This window comes from Rhincodon typus, chromosome 38 (assembly GCF_021869965.1).
Source record: "Rhincodon typus isolate 14 chromosome 38, sRhiTyp1.1, whole genome shotgun sequence".
Lineage (NCBI taxonomy): Eukaryota > Metazoa > Chordata > Chondrichthyes > Orectolobiformes > Rhincodontidae > Rhincodon > Rhincodon typus.
In genome coordinates, this window is record NC_063369.1 from 1,768,445 (window position 1) to 1,780,622 (window position 12,178).

General features: G+C 43.0%; 1 protein-coding gene across 1 annotated transcript; it reads left to right on the top strand.

The window, feature by feature from the left end:
• Positions 1–269: 269 nt before the first annotated feature.
• On the top strand, positions 270–5,707 carry LOC109938414 (sphingosine 1-phosphate receptor 1-like). Its single transcript, XM_020536821.2, has 2 exons — positions 270–415; positions 724–5,707. Exon 2 carries the CDS (start codon positions 1,113–1,115, stop codon positions 2,241–2,243), a length of 1,131 nt encoding a protein of 376 aa, XP_020392410.1. The 5' UTR covers positions 270–415; positions 724–1,112; the 3' UTR covers positions 2,244–5,707.
• The last annotated feature ends 6,471 nt before the right edge of the window (positions 5,708–12,178 follow it).

A 12,178-nucleotide genomic window follows, 5' to 3' on the forward strand; every position in this document is an offset into this window, starting at 1 on the left:
GGAAATAACTTGTTTGGAGTTTGATGAACTCTCTCTAAAGCATTGCATTGCTCACGTGTCCTCAGCTTTTACTTGCTGTATTCCCTTCCTGTCTGTTTCGACCTCTTCTGTCAATGGACTCCCCCAGCCCGATAACAAATCTGACCCGCTGTACGCATTCTAAAGGCTTTTTGTTTCTTTTTGTTCCCCCAGATGCTGGTCGAGTTGTTGTCTGTTTTTATTCCCAGTTCAGGCAGTAACAGAATCGAAACCCTCCCACCGTGCCTTGTCCCGCCCAGAAAGTTCGCCTGGCTCAATCAGGCCCGGCACTTTAAACTCTGCCAGCTGTTAGCAGCAGCCAGTCCCCACAGAGCGGCTCACACTGAGCTCTCGGGATCACCAGCAACAGCCAACGCTGTTGTATTCCTCCTCGACTGTAAGTGTTTTCGGATTGCGATTTTTTTTGCTAGTAATCATTTGTCGGTGTTTACTGTGCCACGAGAAGCATCTGTAAATTGCGCTGGAGTTAGTTCAGTAACTTCCCAAACTTTCATACCGGCTTGCACATTCCGTCTACCACAGAAAATCTCACTTTCTTCCTGACATATGTTTAAAATCGAAATATTGGAGGCTTTCCTTTCTCCGGGTAAACACTTTCAGTACATAAAAACGCAAATATTTGATGAGGGGTTGGGTATTAACAACAAGTGTTTTAACTGTTTGTTTCTTTTCCCCTGTCATCAGGGCTCTTGCCGATTTTCGGTTGTGGTCCGGAACGTGTAATCCACGAGATTCCTGATGACTTTTGTGAACTCTGCGACATCCCGAGCCGTTTACTGACACTTGGTGAATCTGTCCGAAGGGCATCGACAATCCTGCACTGTACAGGATACTCCACCCAGTCTCCTCCGCCAGCTCGCATACCGACGGTTCGCTGCATTCAATGCAAAGTGCAGCATCAACTGACCCAAAGGAACAGCCAGTCATCAGATCAAACATCAGTCATTTATTCAGCAGTTAAACTCCATGAATTTCCTCGGGACCGATGTTCAGGTATGTTCTGACCGACTAGTCATTCTGAGGTTCTAAGAAGAAGGTTGAAGAAGTAAACACCGGTTAGAAGACTGAGCAGAATGGATGTGGGGCACGCAGCAGTTGACACCTCACTGAGCCCCAAGTTCAGCGAATATTATAACAATGAGACGGTTGTCTTGCACTATAATTACACTGGGAAACTGACTCCGACCCGATACCAGGCGGGGTTGAAGGTTCACGCGATCGTGTTTCTAATAGTTTGTCTTGTTATAATATTTGAGAACTTACTGGTTCTCATCGCCATCTGGAAGAATAGCAAGTTCCACAAGCCCATGTACTATTTGCTGGCCAACCTGACTCTATCTGACATGCTGGCAGGAGTCGCTTACATGGTCAACATCTTGCTGTCCGGTGCCAACACACTGAAGCTGACCCCGATCTTGTGGTTCTTGAGAGAGGGGGGCGTTTTTATCACACTCACAGCCTCCGTCTTCAGTCTCCTGGCCATCGCGGTGGAAAGGCATGTCACCATGGTGAGAATGCAACTGTACAATACAGATAAGAAGTGGCGGATACGTCTCTTTGTGGCTGCAGACTGGACTATCTCGGTGTTCCTCGGAAGTCTCCCAATCATGGGGTGGAATTGTATTGGGAACTTGTCAGAATGCTCCACAGTGCTGCCACTGTACTCCAAGAAATATATTCTAGTTTGCATCTTGATCTTTTTATCAATCTTGTTTGCAATCGTTATATTATACGTTCGGATTTATCGTTTAGTGAAATGCAACAATCCTATGGAAGGCACATCGAGAAGCATGGTGTCCAGAAGGTGTCAGAAATATTTGGCGTTACTCAAAACTGTTACCATTGTGGTGGGCACCTTCATCGCCTGCTGGTTGCCGCTCTTCATCGTGCTGCTTCTGGATGTTTCATGCACAGCAGGGACTTGCAGGATTCTTTATAAAGCTGATTATTTCCTGGGGCTGGCCATGATTAATTCAGCACTGAATCCCATCATTTACACTCTGACCAGCAGAGACATGCGCCGGGCCATTGTGCGCCTGTTGTGCCTGACCAAAGAAGGAGAACAGGCTAAGTGCTGCGGGATCTTGGTCTCTGAATGCAGCAGCAGTCAGATAGACAGGTCATCTCACAGGCATGAGCCCCTCCATACAACTCTGTCCTCTGGCAACGGACCTCAATCACCTACGAGAACCTCAGTCGCCTGACTTGGATGGCCGCAGTGTCCAGATTAACACTGACCTCAGACAGGCAGCACTTGTTGGCCGGGAAACTACACCCACTTTCTGCGTCTTGCGTTGTAGGGATGACCGGAGTTAATAAACCTGCCCGGTGCCCAATTAGGAGAGTGCTGATGTGTGGCAGGAACAGAAAACAGAACAATTGTGGGCAGCCTGATACCATAGCCTGGCTTCTTGTTGGCATTGAAAACCTTTCGCAGGTTTCAGCACAGCTTAGAATGTCTAAGAGTTGATGTAACATATTTCCAAAATCGTTTGCTTGTTTTAAAATGAAATTTGATTGATGTAGACCAATATGAGGTTGTTAAAAGAAACGCTTTTAATAATATCAGCAGCAGATAACTCAGCCTGTACCTGCGATAATCCAGCCTCGCATTGGCTCCATGAAATAAAAGTAACCAATTAGGCACATAAATTCAACAAAACTCAACTTTAAAGATGTAAAAGGAAGTTCGTGATGACTCCACCCTCGTGTTGCAAGACACAAAGTTGTATAACGAGTATCGAATATTGAGAATCAGTGCTAGAAACTAGCTTTCCGCCTTCCGATGTGACATTCTTTGTAGGAATCCAGTTAGCTCTGCTCACACAGCACTTTGTCATTCTGAAATACAATCTCCCCCCCCCCCCCCCCCCCTCCCCACTCTGTGACAGTTTGAACCCCGGAGTAAATGCACCGCGGGAAAAGGCAGCGAACATATATTTCAATTCAGCTCGACTCCAGATTATAGCAACAAATTCCTCCGAAGAGTGTAGCCGAAGGAGGTTTAAACCGATTAAAATTTAAAGCAACAGCAAGTATTAAACATTTCTGGTAACTGCAGAATAATGTTGCATTAAACTAATAGGGGAGTAATATATTGAATATATTTAAGGAGAGATTGAGTAAATCTCGGTATGATTATTACTCAATTGACAATGCCATTTGAAATGTTAAAGACATAAACTGTGAAGCCAAAATTAACTGCTATGCGCTCAATACATTGCTGCCCATGTTCCTTAGCAAAAGGAGAAGAGCGGGCCAGAGGGTCACAGTTGAACACACGCACTTGCAAAGTCAAGATAGGATCAATGCTCTTGCCTTCCCATCAAGGATGAAAAGTTCCTACTGATTCACACATTTCCACTTTGAGCTGTTAACTCTTTTCCAAGGTTCACCTGGCTGCTATACTAAAATAGCTGGTTAACAGTAAAGCTGGAGGAACACAGCAGGCCAGGCAGCAGCAGAGGAGCGGGAAAGCTGACGTTTCGGGTCGGGACGGGACCCTTCTTCAGAAATGAAGAAGGGTCCTGCCTGACCCGAAACGTCAGCTTTCCCGCCTGCCTGGTCTGCTGTGTTCCTCCAGTTCCACACTGTGTTATCTCAAACTCCAGCATCGGCAGTTCTTACTATCTCTGGTTAACAGTAAATCCTGGCTGGTGCTTGGAGTCCCAGAATGTCATCACAAAGTTGTTATCCCAAATAAAAGTGGGCTGGAGGAGCAGTTTAGGAAATAGCCAGCGCTATTCTAGACTGAAGTATCTTCCTACTGGACCTGTCAGCTTGGTGCAGGTGAGCTGGGGGAAGTTTCAGTTTCAAATAATTTAAATACATCAGAAGCTAATCAACTATCTTTTTACAGCTAGATAATTCAAGCAGCAACTTATAGACGTCATTGTAGTTCTGACCAGATTGCTCTCAAGGAAACGAAGGGTGAAACATAGAAACATAAAAGATAGGAGTAGGAGGCCATTCAGTCCTTAGAGCCTGCTCCACCATTCATCACAATCATGGATGATCACCCAATTCCATAGCTTAATCCTGCTTTCTCCCCATAACCTTTGATCCCACTCATCCCAAGTGCTATATCTAGCCGCCTCTTGAATACATTCAATGTTTTGGCATCAACTACTTCCTGTGGTAATGAATTCCACAGGCTCCCCACTCTTTAGGTAAAGAAATGCCTCCTCATCTCCGTCCTAAATGGTCTATCCCAAATCCTCAGACTGTGACTCCTGGTTCTGGACACACTCACCATCAGGAACATGCTACCTGCATCTACCCTTTCTAGTCCTGTTAGAATTTTATAAGTCTGCATAAGATACCCCCCCTCAGTCATCAGAACTCCAACGAAAACAATCCTAACCTAGTCAATCTCTCATCGTATGTCAGTCCCGCCATCCCTGGAATCAGCCTGGTAAACCATCGCTGCACTCCCTCTAGAGCAAGAGCATCCTTCCTTAGATAAATAAATGATAGCCCAAATAGTGATGCTTACATCCCAAATTATTTTTAAAATTGCATTAAGCTCCTGTTGAATTGAATTAGCTTTATTGTCACATGTACTGAAATGAAAAGTGAAAAGTTTATAAATTGCACTTACACTGCCATCTTAGGTAAAAAGGTGCCTAGGTACAATCCTTAGAATAGTTGGTGGTACAGAAATGCTGTCACCAGCTTAAACCTCAACATTTGGACATGGAGAGTCTGCAATGAGAGGTAGTAATAATCTCTTGTCACATTACTTCATTGCTGATGTAGATTTTTTTGCATTGGATATTTTTATCCTACTGTTTGCACTGACTTTTCCCCCTAAGGTGCTGGCTATTTGATAGTTTGGGTCAATGGGTGCCAGGAACGCTCCCGGAACTCATCCTAAACCTCATTTCTCCTAATGAGTACAAGAGGTCATTCAATGGCAGGAGACATCACAGCCAAGCCGGTCTCTATCTTTATTTCTACGTATGTACACTTTTTAGCAGAGATCACTGGACAAAAATTAGGCTACTTGCGTTTCCTTGTAACAAACTGTAGCCTTTTTCCAAATCTTCCTCACTCACCTCTATCCCATCATTCCCTCCTCTAACTCTCTCTCACTTCCCTTTCTTTTCCCCTTTAACCAACACAGACCAGTAATGGGTGATCTCTTTCATCTCAGTTGGAGTTGCACAGCGCAGTTTTTCTTTTCCAAATCAGTGCATAACCTGAGATTTTTCCACTTTGAGCATGCTGCACAAGATACAAAATTAATGGGGCATTGTATTGTAGAGTCTGTGAGACAGAATAAAGCATTATTAATGTTGGCTCCTCTAACATTGTGTGTCCCTTGCCTGAACTGGTAGCAATTGAACTTCCTCAGTTACTTCTGATGGTACAGGCCAAGCTGTTGAGTTATGAACCCTTCATACCGTCCTACTAATGGCATAGAAGAAGTTATTCCATCATAATTGTGTCTTGCACCTTTTTGCTCTCTGACAGAAGAAATTCAACTGGACTGCCCAAGGAGGAATGAACAATTTGAAATTTTCCAAAGCTAGTCCTAAATTAAACATTGTAAGAGCAATTATACAGCTATGACCGGTATTTGATCTGTGAGAATTGTGGGTGAAAATGTTTAATTTAAATGCTTTGTTCTGAAAGTTTGAATAAAGTCTTATTGCTCAACAAAAAATTGTTATATTCTGTGCAATAGCATAATAAATATTGGGTGTCACAAAGCAATGCAAAGCGGAGTATGGCTATAGAATGTCAGCCAGTATTTTCTTCTGCAAACGTAGGTCAAGCCACCTACAAATTGAAGGAGAAATTTTACAGACAGGAGAGGCAGTAGGTAAGACAGAAATGATTCAATTTTATATAAAAGCAAAATACTGCTGGAAACCTGAAACAAACAGAAACTGCTAGAAAAAAACTCAACAGGTCTGGCAGCACCTGTGGAGAGAGAAGGAGAGTTATGTTTCAAGTCCAATATGACTTCTTCAGATAATAAGCTTTAGTACCACAAGCAAACAAGAGTGAAAAAAGTTATCCATGAAATCTGCCCCAAATCAATATTGATTGATTCCTGCTGGAAAGTCCCAAAGTGTGGATTATAAGTGAGGATATGATCAAGGTTGGCTGTGATGATCCCTATGGTAAATCAACCAGCTGCGATCCACTGTTCAAGTTTACACATGAAGAACAATTGTTTTTGAGAAATTCTGGCAGGGTGCTGGAACCAAACCCAACTAAAGTCAATCCCTTATATCCACAAGTCATGCAAACAGGAAAGGAAACATAAGCGGTAGTAAAGGAGAGCAGTCACTATGCAGTCCTTTTCACGTTATCATATTTTCAGCAAGAAAGGGTACTGATCCAACATTATACTTTGCTTAGTTAAATCAAGACGAAGAGAATCAAATATTACATGCCAAAATTCTTTCTCACAAAAGTTTAATGAAGCAACAGCTACAACTGGAATTCATTTCTGTTATTTTTCCTACATGCACTCCTAATGCAGCTGGAAAACCCTAAGAGATTTTCTCAAGTTGAGTGAATGCTAACTTCCATACCTTTTGCTCTTCACTGCTTCATGTCACAAAATCCAATGTGGCACCTTTCATGTTTTTCCAAGGTTTATTTCTCTCCCAATTCTCTGACTGAAATCACCAATGAAAATCCCTTTTGTACACAGATCAGTGATCACTCACACTGGAGTGGAATTCCTCCTTCGGTCTCATTTATTGCTCCTACATTTGGGGCATACATATGATGAATGTGATGTACTATTTCTGGGGTCATCATGAGCCAAAGGATTATGAGGTGATTTCTCACTCATAGAGGGAATCGCTGAAGTAGTCAACTAGCTTGCTTCTAATGACATAACCAACCCCATGGAATCTGTGTTCTACCTCAGATTTTCCCTTATAGATGAAGGTGCAACTGCCACCTTAGCCAGCTGATCTTCTCCAGTCCACCATGTCTCATTCAGGACATCAGTGTCAATTTCATCATGCCAGAGTTCCTGAGCTATTACAACAGTGTAAAGTTTAGCTCTGTTGTTGATGTGGCTGTTCATGACAGCCCTGATATTCCAGGTCCCAAACTTCATTTTGAGGGGGTTGAAGATTGCTGTGCATCTTTTAACATGGTATGGCCATTGCATACTGACTACCACATGGTCCTGACGGAACATAATTATTATTAAACAACAGCCAGGACCCACAAACTGTACTAAAATAAATTACAACATCATATTTTTAGTAGTGGAGGTTGAGAGATAAATATTAACCAGAATAGTGAGAACTCCCCTCCTCTTCCATGGAAATCTTTTACATCCACCCGGCGAAGACAGCACCCCTGACCTTACAGCACTCCTTCACTCCTCTTCACTCAATTGTCAGTTGGATGTTTAATGTGAAACTAGAACCCTGGGCACTGCACTACAGCTGACATTTACTAACAAAAGCATGCTCTTCCAGCCATGTATAGTCACACTGCAAATGTAACCTTCTCCTCCAGTTAATTTTTGCAGTAAAGAACTAAACATTTTTTCTTTGTACATATAGTGTTGTTATACAGTCAGCTGGGTGCTTCCTCTCCCATGCTAGCCATGACCATAAGAATAAACCTGAAAATATTAGCAAATAAAAATTTGGTTCCCCTCCCAATTTGGCTCAGTGGGTTCATGCAACTTGTGGTGTGGCATTGAGCCGTGCAGACCACAAATGTCCGGTCTAATTTCTTTGACTGTGCTGAATTCACTAACCTCATGTGAACGGTCTTAGGCTCAACAACCTTGGCAGAGGGAATATCATAGAGTCATAGAGCTGTACAGCATGGAAACAGACCCTTTGGTCCAACTCATCCATCCCAACCAGGTATCCTAAATTAGTCTAGTCCCATTTGCCAGCATTTGGCTCATATCACTCTAAACCCTTCCTAATCACATACCCATCCAGATGCCTTTTAAATATTGTAAAAGTACCATAAAATTAATTCCGCTGATGCATTTAATTTATCTGAGTTGACTATAGTGGTAAGGTACAAACAATTGCATTTTAAACACATTTTGTGCAAAATCTGTGCTCACTTCATATGTTAGTCTGCCTTGTTTTTAAAAATGCAAGAGCATGAAATGAACCCAAGAGTTCAGAAATTACTTCATACCTGTCAATTCCGACTATGCATAAGTATTTTGGAAGAAGATATTATTGACAGCAGCTTTATGTAAAACACAGTTTCATGTTTCTAAATGCTCCTGCAACAACAAAAAACAGGGCTGACTAATTTAACATTTTCAAAGATTTACTGCCAAATAAATATTTACAATATTTGGATTCTATTCAAAAAAAGGGAATTGTAAATTGTTTCAATTGTTTCCCAATTTAAGTAGCAGGCAAACTCTTGAACTAGATGCATGGTGGACATCTCTCATCATTCTTGCCAGATTCTGAGCAGCTTTGCAGATACAGAGGTTGTTGGGCAAGATACTGTTTTTAAATATTGATGTGCCAATTTTAGCTATAAAGTTGGGGAACTGACATCACCAGTGGATGGCCCTGTTCTGCATCAAAGACATTCACCCCACCAACAAAATCCACTGAGATTCTTTATACCTCAATATAAATATAATTTTAAAAGCCACAGCAGGGTATAAACAGGCAGTAATTAAACTAATATGTGATCCATCTCAAATGAACATTACAGCAGTGCAGTTCCCCTCCCAATTTGGCTCAGTGGGTTCATGCAACTTGCGGTGTGGCATTAAGCCATACAGACCATAAATGTCCAGTCTAATTTCTTTGACTGTGCTGAGTTCACTAATCTCATTTCAACAGTCTTAGGCTCAACAACCTGGGCAGAGGGAATAACATAGAGTCATAGAGCTGTACAGCATGGAAACAAACCCTTCGATCCAACTGATCCGTCCCAACCAGATATCCTAAATTAATCTAGTCTCCTTTGCCAGCATGTGGCTCATATCACTATAAACCTTTCCTATTCATATACCCACCCAGATGCCTTTTAAATATTGTAACTGAACCAGCCTCCATCACTTCTTCTGGCTGCTCATTCCATTCACACACCACCCTCTGTGTGAAAAAGTTGCCCGTTTTAAACCGTTCCCCTCTCACCTTAAATTCCTCTAGTTCTGAACTCACCCACCCCGGGGAAAATACCTTAGCTATTCACCCTATCCATGCCCCTAATGATTTCATAAACCTCTATAAGGTCACCCCTCGGCCTCCAATGCTCCAGGAAAAATAACCCCCGTCTATTCATCCTCTGCCTTTGGCTCAAACCTCCAACCCTGGCAACATCCTTGTAAATCTTTTTTGAACCCTTTCTAGTTTCACAACATTCTTCCTAGAGCAGCGAGACCAGAATTGCAAGCAGTATCCCAAAAGTAACCTAATCAATGTCCTGTACAGCCGCAACATGACCTTCTAGCTCCAATACTCAATACACTGACCAATAAAGGCAAGCATACCAAATGCCTCCTCCACTATCTTGTCTACCTGTGACTCCACTTTCAAGGAACTTATTGGTGGCGCGGTGGCTCAGTAGTTAGCACTGCTGCTTCACAGCGCCAGGAACCTGGGTTCAAGTCCATCCTCGGGCGACTGTCTGTGTGGAGTTTGCACGTTCTCCCTCTGTCTGTGTGGGTTTCCTCGAGGTGCTCCAGTTTCCTCCCATAGTCCAAAGATGTGCAGGCTAAGTGGATTGACCATGCTAAATTGCCCATAGTGTTCAGGGATGTGTAGATTAGATGGGTTATAGGGGGATGGATCTAGGTGGGATTCTCTGAGGGTCAGTGTAGACTTGTTGGGCCGAAGGGCCTGTTTTCACACTGTAGGGATTTTATGATGATTATGAACCTACACTCCAAGGTCTCTTTATTCAGCAACATTCCCCGTGACCTTACCATTAAGAGTATAAGGCCTGCTCTGATTTGCCTTTCCATTTATATAAATTAAACTATTGATCACTCCTCGGCCCACAGGCCCATTTGATCAAGGTCCTGTTGTACTCTGAGGTAACCTTCTTCACTGTCCACTACACCTCCAATATTGGTGTCATCTGTAAACTTACTAACCATACCTCCTAAGTTCACATCCAAATCATTTATATAAATGATGAAAAGCAGTGGACCCAGCATCAATCCATGTGGCACACCGCTGGTCACAGGCCTCCAGTCTGAAAAGCAACCCTCCACCACCACCCTCTGTCTCCTACCTCCGAGCCAGTTCTGTATCCAAATGGCTAGTTCTCCTTGTATTCCATGTGATCTAACCTTGCTAACCAGTCTACCATGTGAAACCTTGTTGAATGCTTTACTGAAGTCCATATATATCAAGGCTTCATCAATCCTCTTCGTTACTTCTTCAAAAACCGCAATCAAATTCCCATGCACAAAGCCATGTTGACTATCCCTAATCATAGAACATAGAACATAGAACATTACAGCGCAGTACAGGCCCTTTGGCCCTCGATGTTGCGCCGACCTGTGAAACCAATCTGAAGCCCATCTACTCTAAACTATTCCATTATCATCCATATGTTTATCCAATGACCATTTAAATGCCCTTAAAGTTGGCGAGTCAACTATTTTTGCAGGCAAGGCATTCCACGCCCTTACTACTCTCTGAGTAAAGAACCTACCTCTGACATCTGTCCTATATCTATCACCCCTCAATTTAAAGCTATGTCCCCTCGTGCTAGCCATCACCATACGAGGAAAAAGGCTCCCACTGTCCACCCTATCTAATCCTCTGATCATCTTGTATGTTTCTATCAAGTCACCTCTTAACCTTCTTCTCTCTAACGAAAACAGCCTCAAGATCCTCAGCCTTTCCTCATAAGACCTTCCCTCCATACCAGGCAACATCCTGGTAAATCTCCTCTGCACCCTTTCCAATGCTTCCTTCCTATAATGCGGTGACCAGAACTGTACGCAGTACTCCAAGTGCGGCCGCACCAGAGTTTTGTACAGCTGCAACATGACCTCATGGCTCCGAAACTCAATCCCTCTACCAATAAAACCTAACATACTGTATGCCTTCTTAACAACGCTATCAACCTGGGTGGCAACTTTCAGTGATCTATGCACATGGACATCGAGATCTCTCTGCTCATCCACACTACCAAGAATCTTACCATTAGCCCAGTACTCTGTATTCCTGTTACTCCTTCCAAAGTGAATCACCTCACACTTTTCCGCATTAAACTCCATTTGCCACCTCTCAGCCCAGCTCTGCAGCTTACCTATGTCCCTCTGTAACCTGCAACATCCTTCTGCACTATCCACAACTCCACCAACTTTGGTGTCATCCGCAAATTTACTAACCCATCCTTCTACGCCCTCATCCAGGTCATTTATAAAAATGACAAACAGCAGTGGCCCCAAAACAGATCCTTGAGGTACACCACTAGTAACTGAACTCCAGGATGAACATTTCCCATCAACCACCACCCTCTGTCTTCTTACAGCTAGCCAATTTCTGATCCAAACCGCTAAATCACCCTCAATCCCATGCCTCCATATTTTCTGCAATAGCCTACCATGGGGAACCTTATCAAACGCTTTACTCAAATCCATATACACCACATCAACCGCTTTACCCTCATCCACCTGTTTGGTCACCTTCTCAAAGAACTCAATGAGGTTTGTGAGGCACGACCTACCCTTCACAAAACCGTGTTGACTATCCCTAATCAAATTATTCCTTTCTAGATGATTATAAATCCTATCTCTTATAATCTTTTCCAACACTTTACCCACAACCGAAGTAAGGCTCACTGGTCTATAATTACCAGGGTTGTCGCTACTCCCCTTCTTGAACAAGGGGACAACATTTGCTAGTCTCCAGTCTTCTGGCACTATTCCTGAAGACAATGACGACATAAAGATCAAAGCCAAAGGCTCTGCAATCTCCTCTCTAGCTTCCCAGAGAATCCTAGGATAAATCCCATCCGGCCCAGGGGACTTATCTATTTTCACACCTTCCAGAATTGCTAACACCTCCTCCTTATGAACCTCAATCCCGTCTAGTCTAATAGACTGTATCTCAGTGTTCTCCTCGACTACATTGTCTTTTTCCTGTGTGAATACTGACGAAAAATATTCATTTAGCACCTCTCCTATCTCTTCGGACTCCAC